Genomic DNA, 18797 nt, shown 5'->3' on the forward strand with positions numbered 1-18797 from the left:
TCCTTTCCTTTCCTTTCCTTTCCTTCCTTTCCTTTTTCTTTTCTTTTTTTTTTTGTTTCAGTTTCAACATTGGTTGATAAGGGCTAATCATTTTATCTGTGACTGTTTATATTAAAATCTACCCTCCACTTCACATCCATGAAAACATTTAAGAAGATAGTTTAGGCTCTCACCTTCTGGGATATCTATGGTTAGAAGCCTCCTAACATCAAAATGGCTATGAAAATAGTTCTGAACAGCAGGACTTTGGAAGTGTTTGCTGCTTATTCTTTTTGATTGTTTGTTTTGTTTTTTGTTTTTTGGGTTTTTTTTGTTTTGTTTTGTTTTGTTTTTTGAGACAGGGTTTCTCTGTGTAGTCCTGGCTGTCCTGGAACTCTGTTTTAAGAGTGCTTGTCCACACCTGCTAGTTAGTTCTCCCTCATTTACACTGAAGTCGAGGTTTATAGGTCATTCAATGAAACTGAACAAAATAAGAATTGGTTTAACTTTTCCCCTTCTTCTATATCTGTTTTCTCTTCTGGTTTCCTTTTCTCCTTTTTGTCTTTCCTTCATTATATATTTTCTCATTGTATTGCTTTCTTTATATCTTCTTTTCCTAATCTTAAATAGACAACTCTTTTTAAAAGTCATGTTTAGATAAATTGAAATGTTACATTAAAACATAATTCAGTAATAATCTCTCTCTCCTTTACCTTTTTTGTCTTCACTGAAAAAGCCTAATTTGTGTTTGTAGTCAAACATGAGATTCCAGAGCTCTAGAGATAGCTCAGCAGTTAAGAGCACTTGTTAGTTCTCAAGAGGACCACGATTCAATTCTCAGCACCCACATGACAGCTCACAACCTTCTATAATCCCAGTTCCAGGGGATCTAGTGCCCCATTCTGACCTCAGGAGATAGTGCACGCACACAGTGCATGCATGCAGGCAGAATATCATTACATGTAAAATAGCAAATAAAAACAATTTAAATATGAAATCTAACGTAACAGATACTACAAAACATTAAAATTTTTATCACTGTGACATTTTTGTTTTGTTTTGTTTTGTTTTGTTTTGTTTTGTTTTGTTTTGTTTCGAGACAGGGTTTTTCTGTATAGCCCTGGCTGTCCTGGAACTCACTCTGTAGACCAGGCTGTCCTCGAACTCAGAAATCCTTTTATTATTATTATTATTATTATTATTATTATTATTATTATTATTATTAATATTATTATTATGTTTTTGTAATTTATTTTTCTTAGGTATTTTCCTCATTTACATTTCCAATGCTATCCCAAAAGTCCCCCATACCCTCCCCACCACTCCCCTACCCACCCACTCCCACTTTTGGGCCCTGGATCCGCCTGCCTCTCAAGTGCTGGGATTAAAGGCATGCGCCACCACGCCTGGCTCACTGTGACATCTTAATATATAATACATATAGAAAATGGAATCCATTCAGTATTATTTTATAACTTTCCAAAATGTATGTTTTTGGTCAATTAGTTTGTTCTCAGACTTGGTAACCATAAACTATTCCTACCTTGATACTCTTTAGGCCTGGAACAGAAAAAAGTCTACAAAAAATAGCTGAAAATATCCAAGAGTAGTTTTTATTGACAGGACTTTGCTAAGGTTTGAGTTATGTTAATGAATAAACAAAGAATGTAAACAAGGATAGCTTTGATGTTAAATATTACCTGATGGAATACTTTCTGGTATAAATTGGTAGAAGGACTACAATATGTTTTTCTAATTTTTGTGATTATATTACAATTGCATAGTTCTGCCTTCCCTTTTCCCCTTCTAAATTTGTCTTTGTCTCACACACACACACACACACACACACACACACACACACACACACACACACAAGCATACACACACATGTATAGTGTGTGAATATAATTAATATAATATATATTTATAAATGTAACATGTTCATTCCATATAATGTACCATATATACATGTTTTCAGGGCTGACCTTTGGTATTAGATAACCAATTGGTGTGATCTTCCCTGGAGGAGATAAGCTGAATTTTGGAATTTCTGTCTGAGAGGGAGAAAAGAAATATTGAAAAACAGTAATATGTTAAGACCTTGTTATTTGGGATATGGGAAGTGCATGATATCATGCTTTAAATTTTTTGACACTGTAATAGTGATTCCATACTATTATAGGCACCCAAATAGCACAGACTTGTTTAAACACCATAGTCTTATCATTATGGGACTTTCTCTTATGCACATTTTCCTTTGTTTTATGAGACCAGGTGTATTTACAGCTGTGTACTAAATTGGAGAATAGATTGGCCCTTGGTCCTGACAAGACTGGATCCCCCAGTGTAGGGGAATGCCAGGACAGGGAAGGAGGAGTGGGTGGGTTGGTGAGCAGGGGGAAGGGGCATAAGATAGGGGTATTTTGGAAGAGAAACTAGGAAAGGGGATAAAATTTGAAATGTAAATAAAGAAAATATCTAATAAAAATGAAAACAAACAAACAAACAAAAAAGTTACTGTATCATATACATAAAACTATCAAACCCTTTGTCTAATTTGATTTCACAAGAACAACAAAGATAGAGGACAATTTCCCAAAAAATTATAAACAAAGAAACTGGCTAATAAGTTAAATCAGTTAATAAAAGCCACACAAGTAATAAATGATAGATTTAGGGCTTGAACACAAACCATGGCAATTCTTTTTTCCCATTACTTTATTTATTTACTCACTTCACATCCTGATTGAAGCCCCCCCCCTTTCCTCTCATATAGCCCTTTCCCCATACTTCCCTCTACTTCAACCTCTGAGAAGGGAGAGGTCCCCCTGGGTACCAACCTACCCTAGAACCTCAAGTCACTGCAGAAGTAGGTACATCCTCTCCAACCAAGGCCAGATAAGACAGCCCACTTAGGGGAGCAGAATCCACAGGCATGCAACAGACTTAGGTCTCTGGGATCCCCCAAGGGTCCATGTTAGTTGACTCTCTTTTTCTTCTTGTGGAGTCCCTATCCCATTTGGGTTCCTCAATTCTTCCCCCAACTCTTCCACAAGACTCTGTGCTCTGTCCAATGTTTATCGGTGGGTCTCTGCATTTGTTTCTGCTGGGTGGAGCTTCTCAGAGGACAATTCTGCTAGGCTCCTGTCTATCAGTCTAGGCTGACAGATATAAACATAGCTGGAACTCCAAGGTAGTGGAAGGAGGAAGGCAGGGCTATAATGTGTCCCTATTGATCCTCTGAGGACAGCTTGGCACATCCCTCCCCCCCCCCAAAAAAAAAAAAAGATGTCAGGAATTGCTATTGCATTCTTTTGTCTGTCAAACACAGGGCACCTGAGTATCCAGGCCAGCAGTGACAATATAGCTGTCAACATTGTCTTCACATGTTGTATCATTATGACAAGGCTTTAACCAACAAAGAGTCATCACAGTCTCATAGTGTGTCCCTGTGAACTGTGTTCCTGTGAACCCAATACCTGTGCAGTCACAGAAGTGTTGTTTCCTCTATGCACACATAGACCTCCATGGAGATATGGCCCATACATCAAGGTTGTCTTCACAGTGGTCTCCAAGGAAACTCTTGCCATAATGGCACTGTGTTCCAGGATGGAATCAATGGCTACTCCTGCTCCTGTGTGCCTGGATACCACAGTGGCAATTCTGAATCTGTCCACTTTTAAGTTGCTCAGTGCTGCTATTTCCTTTCATGTGGTTTTGAATCAATTACTTTTCTTTCAGCAAATTTTGTATGCTGGGTTATTTCTTTTCAACTAAATCAATGACTTTCAAGCTGATAACCTTTGCAAAGATCCCTAGGCCTTCCCAGAATCTATCACATACTAATTCCAAATGATTGAGGGTAGGTGGTCAGTGCTGGAGATTAAACCGAGTATCTCAAGCATGCTAGGAAAACCTTGTACAACTAAACCATAATACAGATCTATAATTTCCAAATGTTTCTGATTCTTACCAGTCCTCATTTTGAGAAAAATGTAGCCCTTCAGACACAGAAAAATATACTCATTTTGTTGTTGTTGATTTTTTGTTTTTGGTTTTGGTTTTGGTTTTTGGTTTTTTTTGAGACAGGGTTTCTCTGTGTAGCCCTGGCTGTCCTGGAACTCACTCTGTAGACCAGGCTGGCCTTGAATGCAGAAATCTGCCTGCCTCTGACTCCCAAGTGCTGGGATTAAAGGTGTGCACCACCACTGCCCAGCTAATACTCAATTTTCAAATCCTCATTTCCTGTGTTTACTTTTTCCTACAGTTGACCTGTATTTGAGGTGGTTACCTTTTCCACACACCCATTGAGCATCCATCGTCTTTTATTTTATGGAAGAATTCACGTTCAAAAGAACTGTTTAAACTCATTAAGACATAGTTTTGGAGGATCTGGAGAAATGGCTCAATAATTAACAATGTGTACTGCGCTAGCCCAAGATCCAAACTTGGTTCCTAGCATACACAGGCTGAACTTCTCACAAGTACCTGTAAATCCAACTTCAGGGTATCTGACATCCTCTTCTAGTCTCTGAGAGTATTACACTCACATGTACAAATACACACACACACACTTAATTAAAAATAAAATCTTTAAAATGAAAAGAAAATATATTTGGGTGACACTAGAAATATAGCTCAGTAACAGAATTCTTAAGTAGCAACTCCTAGGCCTGGTTTTAAACACTACAAAAAAAATCAAAACAAAATTAGAAAAACAATATTTCTAACAAAAAAATGAATGTACTCTTCCTTTAGTAATTTAAAAGGTGTATTATATCACTTGTGAGTGAGTAATTGTAGTAATGACAGGTCAAAGCAAAAAGTTTAACATATAAAGTTATTTAAATTTTTATTTCAAAAAGAAAAAAAATAGCCTATTTAGGCTGTTTTAGCACTGTGAAAAATGACTGAGAAAAACAGTTTAACAAAATATAGGGTTTATTTTGTCCCATAGTGTCATAGATTACATTCCATGGTCAGATGGATTCATTGTTTCCTGGCCTTGATTAGGCAAAACATCGTGGTAGAAGGGTTTGAAAGAATGAATATATTCATTTTCTGGTTATCAGAAGGTAGAGAATTGAAGGCCTACACTGGTAGGCTTTCTTCTTTAGCTTTCTCTTTTTAATCCTTCTTCATTCCCAACCTGTTGGATGGTATCCTTATTCAGGATGGGCTTTCTTTTTTTTTTTTTTTAAACATTTTCTTTATTTACATTTCAAATATTACCCCCATTTCTAATTTCCCCTACAAAAACCTCCCACCCCATAACCCCTCCCTCTCCTCACCAACCCACTCACTCCTGCTTCCCTGTCCTGGTATTCCCCTACACTGGGGCATTGAGCCTTCACAGGACCAAGAGCCTCTCCTCCCATTGATGTCCAACAAGGCCATCCTCCGGTACATATGCAACTGGAGCCATGGGTCCCTCCATGTGTACTCTTTGGTTGGTGGTTTAGTCCTTGGGAGCTCTGGAGGGTCTGGTTGGTTGATACTTTTGTTCCTCCAATGGGGTTGAAAACCTCTTCAGCTCCTTCAGTCCTTTCTCTAGCTCCTCCATGGGGAAGGGGAACCATGTGCTCAGTCCAATGGTTGGCTGAGAGCATTGATCTCTGTGTTTGGCAGACACTGGCAGAGCTACTCAGGAGAGTGCTATATCATGGTCTGTCAGGAAGCTAGCTCTTTTTGGCATCCACAATAGTGTCTGGGTTTGGTAGTTGTGTATGGGATGGATCCCCAGGTGGGATGGGCTTTCCTTAACACTTCCACAGACACGTCTAAAGATGTGCATTCCTAATGTCGTAGTGATGAGGAATGTCTCAGTCCACTGAGGTTAGGAACCTAGATTAAACACTTTCATCTTGACTTTCCTTTCCATTGTTCTTCTGAAAGTTTTTCCTTCTTTTATATTTATTTACCTTTTGGGTTATCTCTAAAACTGTCTGTAGTTGGTTAGCATTTTTATTAATATTCTTTATACACTTAAAGATATTGCTAGCCCACACAAGATAACATATTGAACATAGCTTAGAAAAGGGAACATCATGGTACAAGACATGGGTAGAGCTACAAAGACTTTGTGTGTGTCGTCCTTTATGTGTACTCAAAAAATGTATAAATTTTCATCAAAAGATACAATTATTTATAGGATCCATAATCAATTAAAAAAACACTGGAGAATATATCATGATCCATAACAACAAAATCTGCATTCATTGTAAAATGCATCTTGATTTATAAGTGATAAAATGAGTGAGTCCTAGGGTTTTCAAAATTGGTGTGTTTGTTTTCTAAAAATTCTGCAGCAGTTTCATTGTGAACTGTTTTATTTTATGGCTGTAGGATAAACTAAACATCATAATGCACCCCTTCATCCTTTTCTTTTCGATTCTTCATAGGTACGGCTGGCAGCTGCCTTCGTCGCTTCAGTACCATGCCTTTCATGTTCTGCAACATTAACAACGTTTGTAACTTTGCTTCAAGAAATGACTATTCTTACTGGCTTTCCACCCCAGAGCCCATGCCAATGAACATGGAACCCCTGAAGGGACAGAGCATCCAGCCATTCATTAGTCGGTAAGGCACTGGTTTAGCTTTGACGTTTACCAATTACCCCTTAGTTTAGCTAGTAAGAAATCAGTGTAAAATGGATAATCCATGATACTCACCCAAGTTAAGTATACAAGAGTGATTTTTAATATTCAACCCAACATTTTAGTTTGAACTATATTTCTTAGAGATCAGCTTTTGACTAAGCCTTATGCAAAATATTTTAATAAAAGGAGAACTCAGTCTAGTTATTATGCAAATATCCCCATGTATATTTCTTCTGGTTTTTACTAATTTGGGATGCATCCAGCTTAGGCTAAGTGCTACAAACGATCAAACTGAAAAAAATGGAAAAAGTATAAGGAAAGAATGTTTAATTCTAAGCGAAGAAATCTGGAGATATCTGTCTAAAAGAAATGTGTTTTGAACTGGTCTGTCTTTGGTAGATTGGAAAACAACTAGACACACATACAGTTTTAAAGGGAAAGTCATACTAAGGAGAAAAAATGAGAATGGGTAGTATATGAATGTATCTAGAATGTAGTATTTAAAGTTTTCATAGGAGAAAAGGTTAGAAGTTAGCTTGGGCACAGCTAGCAGAATGATTTCATTGCCAATTTAAAGCTTGGAATTTATTTAGTGTATTATAATGAGTAGCACTACAAGCCCTCAACCAATATTTGAGATAAAGTTCAGGGAAGATTAAGGAGCTATCAGTGTACTTGAATTGTATAGTGACAGTTTTCAGGTCACACTGAACACTATTGCTATGGTCCTGAGGTAACTGGATTAGATCTTGCAATGGGAAACATGCATCCCATTATTGGAGTAAGCTAAAATTGGGAGTTGAAGTAATAGATGAGTTTTGGCATGCTTTTAAAGTAACAAATAGATGTTGGTACCATTAACCGAGATGTCCTGGTATTTTCCACATTGAAAGAATCACTTGAGCATATTAGATAGTGCTATTTTCATTGTGATCCTGATGCAAGGTTCTAGTAATCACAAGGAATGAATCATTCATTACTGATATTGAATACAAAGATGTAACCTAGTTTGGCTTATTTGCAAAATCATTGTTTCCTTTGTAGCATAGCTACCTAAATCTCTCTCTCTCTCTCTCTCTCTCTCTCTCTCTCTCTCTCTCTCTCTCTCTCTCTCTGTGTGTGTGTGTGTGTGTGTGTGTGTGTGTGNTGTGTGTGTGTGTGTGTGTGTGTGTGTGTGTGAGAGAGAGAGAGAGAGAGAGAGAGAGAGAGAGAGAGAGAGAGATAGCATGCAAGTGTGTGAGGGAGTTTTTTTCAGTCTCAACATTATGGAGTAAGAGTTTCCATAATATATAATGAATTGTGTAGACAAATTTTGCTAAATTGACCTCCATTATGTTTCAAGATGTCCCCTCATGTTCTTTATTAAAATTTTGATATATTCATTAACATGTATTCTGTGGCTGTTTTTACTTACTTTGTCATTTTTAACCACATCTCCGATTGCCTGGGCACCTGCCCAGCTGTTTTGGGTCTGTTGTACTTACCCAAATATGTCCAAATGGTTAATAAATGTCTTTGGCAGAACAATAGTGGGTGGATATTGAGAAAATATCTGCTTTTTGTCTTTTCCAGTTTACTAGACATTCTTCTTACCACAATAATAGCATTACTAAGTTTCTACCGCAAGTTGGGCCCTTTGACAGCAAGTATGTAGAACACACTAAGCCAAACTCCTACATCAATTATCGCATTTACTACAGCAAGTGTGAAAGCAAATTTATGTCACAATGGAAAATGAAAATGCAATAGCTGTAATTCTGCAATATACTGAAAGGCTTACAGTTTTTGCTTATAAATGCATTATGCTTGAGAAAAGAGAGTTCTTATGCAAAAAAAAAAAAAAAAGATTGTCAAAGTGCATTTTTCTCCTCTTCTAATCATTGAAGACAGTTGTCAAGGGCCTCCATAATAGGAAGGTTTCTGATGAAGAGCAATTGTTTTCTACGCCCTCACTCTGTAATTCATATCCTCTCCTCCTTTCCTTTACCAGATGTGCAGTGTGTGAGGCGCCAGCTGTGGTGATCGCTGTTCACAGCCAGACTATTCAGATTCCACACTGTCCTCAGGGGTGGGACTCTCTGTGGATTGGCTATTCCTTCATGATGGTATGAAACACCCATCTTCCCTTTTCTCATCACAGCTGACCTTCTATATAAGTACATTTCTCCCAACTTGAACCATCACCGTCACTTGCATAGTAATAAGAAGCTTGAATCTTAAATAACCTCTGTCCAAGCACAGTGCTCTCCCACCCGCATTTTCTAGAGTCTATTTTTATAATATGCCCATTGCTTTTGTTGACTGTTTTTGATGCAGATACATTTCTCTTACCTTTACTCATAGTCAAATTCATTGTATTCTAATTTGTGGCCAGGTTAGGTATATATTATTGAATAATCACTATAATAGTATATCACATATGTGTTGTTGAACATTTTCCTTATCTTTTCAGCATACAAGTGCAGGAGCAGAAGGCTCTGGCCAAGCCCTAGCCTCTCCTGGCTCCTGTTTGGAAGAATTTCGTTCAGCTCCCTTCATCGAATGTCACGGGCGAGGGACATGCAATTACTATGCCAATTCGTACAGCTTTTGGCTGGCCACTGTTGATATGTCAGACATGTTCAGGTAAGTTTCTTATGGTTTTAGTTCAAGCCTAAAGGTTTCTTCATAGAAACTAGGAAAGAGAGATTCTATTAATGGGTTGTTTACCCCTAGTAAATTTTAGGAATTTGTTGGATCAAATTTTTTAGTCTTACCTTGTTCTCCACATGTAACTAACTTGTAATATAATACAAACTTTACTTTGTCTTGTAAGTGTGGTTACAGGTGGCTTAGTATTAACCTTTCAATACCAAAAAAAGTCAGGAGTTGGTATACTAAAGTGATATCATCTCAAGAACTGAAACTATAATGTATAGTAACTTATAACACATAATTTTTGTGAATGTTTTTGGGCACATCATCTGAGTCTTTGAGGAATGAAATAACACATAACTCTGAATATTTCAATCTCTTTAAGTTTGTCTTTATTTTTATGTATTGCTTCTTTCTTGATATTTTTATTTAATATCTTATTATGTATTGCTCACAAACTGGCTAAACTTATCCCATACTATAATATTAAGAATGGTTAAAAAATACAAAGAAACAAATATATAAAAATAACATTAGTGGGGACAATGGTCACAAAAATACACGTGACGATATAGAGAATGAAGTTTAAATATATTGTGGAGTATTATTCTGCCATAAAGTATTAAATTATATATGAAACTAACAAACATGATATTCAAAATAAGCCATACTTAGACAAATATCCATATTTTCTCTCTTATTCCTGGTCTCTGGATTTTACACACACATATGCACACATGTACGCAAATGAAGTGAAAGCAAGATTGTCTGGGAAAAGGAAAGGGACTATGGGAATGATAGAGAGAAAGAGAAGGGAATGGGGGATGAAATTATATTGTAAGTTTTCTTTATGGAACACATCACTAGATGCAATGAATGCAAGGCAACAAAACTTTTGTTGCATACCTGTGATCAGTAGTAGATATTAAGCCATAGCAATCAATGTATATTAAGAGATTAAGGGAAAACGTGATATTGCTCAGCAGGTTAAGACACTTGCCCCTAAGCCCCACTTAGTTATGTGCCCTGTACCCACACAGTACAAGGAAGAGCACAACTTCTACAACTTGTTGTGACCTTTACAGACATGCTGTGACAGGTATACTTGTACATACTGACAGGCAGATAGACAGACAGGCATTTTTAAAAAGAAAACATACACTTAAGTCCCTGGTAAAGCTGCTTAACAGGAAGAGAATGTCTAAATATGAATTCATCCCTATAATAGAATTTAGGTAGCAAAAATGGAAATACAAACCTGATTGTTTCTTTTTTTTTTTTTTAATTTCCTAGTAAACCTCAGTCAGAAACACTGAAAGCAGGAGACTTGAGGACACGTATTAGCCGATGTCAAGTATGCATGAAGAGGACATAACTTGTTGAAGAGTTCCTTGTGTTTTTTAATGTGATTATATATATATATATATATATAAACTATTATATGTGATTCCCAGGATGCAATGTCTCACTCACTCTCCCCACCTTTACCACTGCTCCCACCAATGGTGCTAATATCCTCTATGACGAAGAGAACATGCTGACTAGAAACCATGAAGATTCAGATGTACCTCAGCAATGTGCCAGAGCAAGGGCTCCATCCTTCCTTATGAAGGAAGTAGGAAAGTGACTATACTTCTGGGGGTCCAGAATAAATTCCTTCAAGGATTGCAAGGCAAAGTTCATATGTTTTGCCTAGTTACTAAAATGGCACATTAAAAATTCAATGAAGAGAAGAATCATACTGAGTAAAATTACTGACTGCGGTTTGAGGAAGTATTCTTTTTCATGGTGCTACTAATCCCAATGTACCACAGGATTTTAATAAAAGAGTGTTCATCTTACTTTGCTCTGTAAGTAAAAGAAATGTGTATATGCTGTAAACAACCTCTTAGTTCAAAATGTTGAGTCATTTAGATGTGATCTGGCAATAACCCTACTTTACTGAAAATCTATGAAATCTTACTCTATAGATAGCAAGATATATGTGTGAGAAAATTTATCCTTTCATCGAGTTATTACTGAAAGCAAATTAATTGGGAGTTTTAAAAAAACATCATTTAAGTAACTTTGATCATAATTTTAGTGGTTCATATAAAACTTATCAAAAATTATCATATCCAATGAAGCAATTGAATCCAATGAAGTTTTATATCTTATTTTACTTAATCCTGACAGTTTTGAGAAAAATTACCAAATTAATTAATAATTCTTATTATCCTGGTGCTTCTCATGTAAGAATTATTCTCCTGTGGGCTCATTTGTGTAAGAAGACAGTATTTGCTTAGTCTTCTCCCTTCAATTAGAAAAAGCCAATGGACTTTTAAAACGTTTATATTTTAAACATTTTATTCAGAATAGTCATAGGATACCTTATTTTCTTAACTGTCATCTTCTCACTGAATTTTTTTTAATTTACCAGTATCAACTTAATTAAAGATATATGTTATAATTATGGCTCATTGTCTCTTTCTTTAGCATAAGAATAAAACCACGTTCATTTATATTGGTACATCAATTATTTCTTTCTCAGGCAATTGGTTCCTGTGTCTTTGTTCATTATAATGCAGAAAACATATAGTAAGGGAAACTTTTTCCCACGGGGAAAAATAAACTAATGGAAGATGCTCTTGAAGTACCAAATTTCTTGATAATGTGGTATTGGTGGATATTAAAGAACAAGTTTGTATTTAGGAAAGAGTTCATTAATAATGCTTAAATTAAATTAGTGAGCTAATATTCCTAATAAATAAGAACGAACCACATGTAGCTCCCTAAAACAAACACTGACTTGCTAACAATCAAAGGACTTTTAAAGCTTTTATAATAAAGTTGTGTAATAGCAAAAAATACAGCAACTGAAACAATTTTTAAAATTTTAGATCCCGCTATGAACCTATGGGCAATCTGAAGCTTAGAGATTATAGTGGTAATTTTTAGAATCTAAGCAATAAGAACTCTTTTAGTTTAATTTATTCTTTTCATGTAGATCAACCCATGCAAACACTGACACGTAATTCTTACTGGACCCCTAAATCCATCCCCAAGATGATTTTTCAACATGGGATACATTTCAAGGTTGTTCCTTGAGTTGCAAGAACACATGTGGATTATATTCTTCACTCATATATGTTCCGTGAACAGATAACATTTGTGTTTCTTAAAGCCTCTCCTGTTCTCCAGCCCTGTCGAGTTGAGCACACAAACCCATCCCAGTAAAGGACTCTGATGTTGTTCACTGTTCCTTGACAGTGAGTACTCAAAAACTTTTATGAATCTAGGAAGTATCTTTGCTAAGTGTTACAATTCATGGTTTTCCAATATGGGCCAACAGTGAAAACGTGGTTCTGCTGAACTGGCTCATTACTACCAAACATGTTTATGTACCAAATAGGGTTTTAAAAGTTACTAAATGTGTTTAATGATTCAAGTAGAGAAGGAGCAAGCCCAAATGTTCTACTGCTGTATGGAAGTATTGTTCCATGGATATCTCTAACTTTTGGAAGACTAGATAGTCAGAGACAGACAGTGATTATAAGTTGTCTGCCTTTCTTAGCTTGACCAGACCTGCCATGTTGGTGTAGTATTCTTTGCTTCCAACAGAGGGGTGGGTTTTTTTGTTTTGTTTTGTTTTGTTTTTTGTTGGTTTTTTGTGGGTTTTTTTGACAGTTTGTGCTTCCAGAGTGTTTTCCCCTACCAATGAATTTTGAAAACCACTTTCCAGTTTTATGGTGCCAATGAGGTTCTTTGCCTCAATTAGTATGGTTAATTGAAAACTAAACTAGTCACTCCAAGCTAAGTTACCAGTTTATACAGAGGTTAACACAAGATGGCACTGTTTCCTGTCAAAATGCACCCATGTGTGTAAAGAGCAGTTGAGCCCATTGTTAAAGGTGGCGATGGGTTTGTATGAACCTCTGTCTTCTTATCCCATGTTTTAAGTTTCATGTACTCTTTCACTGTCACAAAAATCAGTAGAAAATAGTTCTAAATATGTCCCAGTTTCTCACTATCTACATTCAAAATAAAAAAGGCATCTTCAATGTCAAAGGCTGCACTTCCTTAGCCTCTCAACACACAAGTAAAGAAACCACTTTTTTTTGTTTGTTTGTTTGGCCAAGACTCCAGTTGGCTTTAGTGGGCAGAGGATCACCTTTTCTCAGGCTGGGTTATTCAACCCATATTCATCTCTAAACAGCTTCAAAAATAAGCTGAATAGTGTTTTTTAAAATCACATGCCATTGTTGATTTAAGTGCAGTACTTTCATGGGTTTTGATTGTTTGAAGGTTTCTGTAGTGGCAATAATTCATGCATTGATACAGTAAAGGACTTGAATCTAGATACTCCTGTCTGCCAAAATGTGTGATAACAAGCTATCATTGGATGCTTATTAGCCATAATATACCACAATAGATAGCAATCCAGTATAAATCTAACCCAATGATATGTGGTCATCAGGATATGTACTAGGTAAAATAGTCATGCTACCTAGTCTTGGATTACCATCTCTTCTTAACTCTAGTACAAATCTCAGGTATTTTCCTGCAGTGGATATTCAGAAGAAGCTTGTTTGCCAACCACTTCTTCAACATAAGAACAGACAAAATCCCATTAATGTAATCTTACTTCTCTATCTCTCTGAGAAGACACTTGCCAAACCCCTGAACCTAAAGACAAGCAAGTAGCTGGTAGTTCACCTTTATTCTTGTTATCATTATTCACTACTTCTAGTTCACATTACATCCTTCCCCCTGCTTTTTGCACACAGAAGATTTGAAAGCCCTCTACTGGATACTCAAATAGAACAGCTAAGGGACATGTGAGTGATGCTGCTGGGATTAAGATATTCATTTTCAAAGCTTCTTCTCTGTGGGGTCACTTCAGGTTGTATTGTGCCCCTGAATGGACTGTCCAGATAGCTCTTGGGGAGACATGCTCTTCTTATCTCCTGCTTCATCCCAGTCATCACCTTCTAATAATTGTTGATGGTCTAGGTGTGTCTACAAGTTGGCTCATGCTATTCTGGTAGCCATAGATTCATTAATTGCTGTTTTTCTAACTAAACCCTTACCTAATTATTATAAGTGTTTTGTCTGAATGCTATTGAAAATGTATGTATTACAGCACTGACTCGAGTTTTCAAAATGTAGAGCTGTTACCTATTGATGGTTAATTGCAATTAATTTATAACAAATATGCATATGCATGATTAAGGATCTTCCAGTTGAATGAAAAGATAAGTCCACCATTTATTTTAAAACCTGGCATGGCAAAATGTATTGGGACACATTTCTTAGGGGAAATGGGGAAAATGTGTTCATTATGGTGCAAAATTACTTACTTTTCCCAAACATTGGATCTTTGAATAATGTACTTTGACTTCTCTCTGTTGGCCATTTGTCTTGGATGGTCCTACTCCAAATGCAAATGAAAACAAAACAAAATTCACATGTCCCCTTAGCAGACTGAATTCTGATCTTTGGATGCTTACTAGCTTCTGATCTTCCTTCCTCAAAGGAAACTCTTGATAGTGTTATTTCCAAGAGAAAATCTGCCAAGTTAGGTTTACAAGCCTGCAAGCCAAGAAAATTACTGAAAATGTTACTAGGTGAGAAATGGGGAGTTTACTCCTGCGTTTCTTCCTTCGAAAGCGTCTGTCTAATATAAGTGTCCAGACGCTCTTCCAATCTGCTGTCCTTGTGTCCATCTAAGGTGACAGAGAAAACACTCCTGGTAAAAAAAATATGAAAAAAAAAAAGACTGAAATTGGAAGCCACAGGTTGTCTGAGACTACCTCCTTATTTTAATCAAGGACAGACAAGTAGAACCTACCAAAAAAATAGTATGCTTCATTTTAAGGTGAAATATTTTTTCTGGTTCATTTCCTCAGGGTCAGTAAGGCATTTGCTAACGCCAATTCTGCCATAAGACACAGTTGGAAGCCCAGATTTCACATTTTTGTGTCTTCATTTGACACAATATTATGACTGTTTCTCAGGCTCTCCTAAAGTGACTCAGCAGCCAGCAGGGAGAGTAGAGCTTAATGTTTATAAGACTTCATTAAAGCTCCATTCTTCCCATATCTCACTTGATATCACTTCCCATATCTCCCTGGTGTATTCAAGTGATGGATCTCTAACTTACAGATACATAAGATAAGCCTTGGAATAGTTAACTATACTTCCCCAAATCCAAGACAAATTTATTTTCACTCAAAATTTAATTATCAACCTTTTGCACAGAAGTTAACTTATTTTACACAATTCAGAGTCCAGGGATGGAGATACTGTTCAGTTAGCATTCTTCTTGCTTAATACATGCTCAACCTCAGGATCCATTGCCAACATGACAACACCACACAGACACAGACACACACACACACACACACACACACACACACACACACCAAACAAACAAACAAACAAACAAACAAATAAAACATAAGAATTCTAAGTGTGGTAGAAATTAGTAAGGGTCTACTACAGGGCTTTTCTGCCTCATGAGAAGTGTGTTTTGGGAGTCTTGGTTCCCAAGTAAGAATGAATGTATTTTCAGTTGCACTTGCAGTACTTGGGAATTTTTCAAATTACTCCTTAGAAATAGAAAGCTTGTAATGAGTCCACTCTACCAGAGGGGATTCATGTCCATCCACTCTATCTCCATAGACACAGAAAACTTTGTGAATCTGCCTTGATTTCCATCTTGTAGCTTTCTTGAGGCACTTGAGTACCGATAAGCTACTGGAGTTTGAATTTTCTGTCCTGCAAAATCTCCAGTGTTACTAGAGGACAGGTAATGACCACTTGTATAATTCTGAAACCAGGTACTACTGACAAAGCAGAAACTATTCTTGACTTCCAACTGGACAGTTCATTATATTTTATTGACACGGCATAAACATAGAGAAGCAACTTTGCTTTCTTACCTATAACCTAACTCACCTGTACCTTGACTTCCTCTTTTGAATCTCCTCAACAGAAAATGAGACTGAGTGTCTGGGGAACAAAACAAGCCAAGTAGGTCACATGGTACATAGATGAGATTAGAGAAATAGAAAATGGTTAAAGATGAATAGAAAATCCACATAAAAATAAAGCCATGCTTAACTTATGACTTTTCACTTTGCAAATCTATCTGGTTTTGCTTCATCTACTTTGAAACTCTTTTTACTAAGTACATCAGTATGTCTTAGTATTCTGTCTTTTTCATTAGATAATCTCCTTTTCAGCATGCTATTGGTGATGTGGTAAACAAAAGTTAATATTTTGTAATAAATATTTGTATCTTTATATATATACATATATATATATTAATTGGTTGTTATATTTATTTACATTTCAAATGTTATCCCCCTCCCCAGTTCTCTACAGAAAACCCTATCTCATCTTCCTTCCCCCCTGCTTCTATAAGGATGTTCCCCCACCCACCCATGCACTCACCCTGTCCCATCCTTGAATTCCACTACACTGGGGCATCAAGCCTTCACAGGACCAAAAAGGCCTCTCCTCCCATTGATGCCAGATGAGACCATCCTCTGCTACATATGCAGCTGAAGCTGTGAGTCCCTCTGTGTGTGTTCTTTGGTTGGTAGTTTAGTCCCTGGGAGCTCTGGGGGGGGGGTGCGGGGTCTGCTTGGTTGATATTGTTGTTCTTCCTATGGGATTGCAAATCCTTCAGCTCCTTCAGTCCTTCCCCTAACTCCTCCATTGGGGTACCTGTGATCAGTACAATGATTGGCTGCGAGCATTTGCATCTGTATTGGTCAGGCTTATTAATTAATTGATTAGTTAATTAATTAATTATTATTATATTTTGAAAAATACATTACATTGATACCAATATAGTCACCCAGCTTCCTTTATGTTAATATGATCAAGAGACTTTTTTTCCATCATTTTACTTAACACTTGTTTCTGTATACTTAAAGTACATATCTCAAGGGTGTGTATAGATGAAAACACATATTTGTAGAACTAGGCAATATTACTATAAAGCTTGTGTCTTTGTATCCTGGGCTGGCCTTGAACTAAGAATCTTGCTGCCTCAATTTCCCAAAGAGTTGCATTGCAGCAATGTGCCACCATGCCTGGTTTAATGAAATTTGCTATTGATCTAAGTAGAATTTTTCAGTTTTTGTGCCTTGGTTCAAATTAAATATGTTTTCTGATTCCATCTAATCACCTTCATAACATATTAGTTACCTTTCTTAGACCTACAGTCTATAATATACACCTTTTTATTTTTATTTTTTATTTTATTTTTTGTTTTGTTCAAGACAGGGTTCTCTGTATAGCCCTGACTGTTCTGGAACTCACTTTATAGACCAGGCTGGCCTCAAACTCAGAAATCTGCCTGCCTCTGCCTCCCAAGTGCTGTGATTAAAGGTGTGTGCCACCACAGCGTGGCCTTAATATACTCCTTTAACTTCTTTTTTTAGTTTTTGGTTTTTTGAGACAGGGTTTCTCTGTATAGCCCTGGCTGTCCTGGAACTCACTTTGTAGACCAGGCTGGCCTCGAACTCAGAAATCCGCCTGCCTCTGCCTCCCGAGTGCTGGGATTAAAGGCGTGTGCCACCACGCCCAGCTACTCCTTTAACTTCTAACAGTTTATTCTCACATCATATAGTACCATCTCACATATGTAAGAACATTAGAGTAGCATACTTTCAATGTTCTGATCTAGGTTTGGTTGATTATTTTAATATACTGTACTTTCTAGATATTGCAAGTCCACATGTCATTGATATTATTTTGCTTAAATAACATATTACCTTGTCATTATATAGAACTCAAATTATATTATTTTCAAAGTATAATTTAATGGTTTTACCATATTCATAATTTCAATCACTATTTTATTCTAATTCCAGAACATTTTTATCACCTGCTGAAGAAACCCCATGCCCATTAGCTGTTAACCCCTGTTTCTCCATCTTCCACTCCTTCAGCTTGAGGAAAACACTAATACATATACATCTTTACAGATTATCTATTCCAGACATTTCATAGAAATGCAATCATATTGTCTATGATCTTTTGCCAATGCCTTCTTAAATTTACTGTTGTGCCCTGTGCCAATAGCGCAATTCTTTGGTTTTTAAAATTGAGGTGTAACTTATTACTTATTAATATAACACCATAGGCATTCTATTATTATAATTGCTTTGGATTACCTAATACAATCATAGTGGCATTCAAAAAAAAATAAAAAATAAAAAATAAAATTGAGGTGTAATACACACACAGCTAAGCATTTAAGGCAAAATTTTAAGCAGTGTTTACTACATCCACAAAGTTTTCCAACTACTATCTCCATCTTGCAAAACATTTTCCTCACCCCAAAAGAGAGCCCCATATCCATTAAGCACTCTTAAGTCTTCTCTAAAGTCCCTACTAACCACTAATCTTTCTGTTTCTATGGATATACTAATTTTGGATGTTGCATATGAAGAAAGTCATGGAATACTCAAAGTTTCTCACTTAGTTTCTTGCATTTAGCATGTCCTCAAGCTTCATTCACATTAGAATATGTTTGAGTTCCTCATTCTCTCTCTCTCTCTCTCTCTCTCTCTCTCTCTCTCTCTCTCT

At 36.6% G+C, this 18797-nt stretch overlaps 1 protein-coding gene across 4 annotated transcripts in view; it reads left to right on the top strand.

Moving 5' to 3' along the window:
• Positions 1-11661, top strand: part of Col4a5 (collagen type IV alpha 5 chain) — a 211583-nt gene extending 199922 nt beyond the window's left edge. For 2 of the 4 annotated variants that reach the window (XM_029473096.1, XM_029473098.1), the window contains 4 exons: positions 6381-6558; positions 8569-8683; positions 9031-9203; positions 10506-11661. In XM_029473096.1, the coding sequence (XP_029328956.1) occupies positions 6381-6558; positions 8569-8683; positions 9031-9203; positions 10506-10587 (548 nt within the window). In that variant the 3' untranslated portion in view covers positions 10588-11661. The remainder of the gene's footprint in view (positions 1-6380; positions 6559-8568; positions 8684-9030; positions 9204-10505) is intronic. The other 2 variants (XM_021152696.2, XM_029473097.1) reach the window with 1 other exon arrangement.
• The last annotated feature ends 7136 nt before the right edge of the window (positions 11662-18797 follow it).

The sequence above is a fragment of the Mus caroli genome, chromosome X (assembly GCF_900094665.2).
Source record: "Mus caroli chromosome X, CAROLI_EIJ_v1.1, whole genome shotgun sequence".
Classification (NCBI taxonomy): Eukaryota; Metazoa; Chordata; class Mammalia; order Rodentia; family Muridae; genus Mus; species Mus caroli.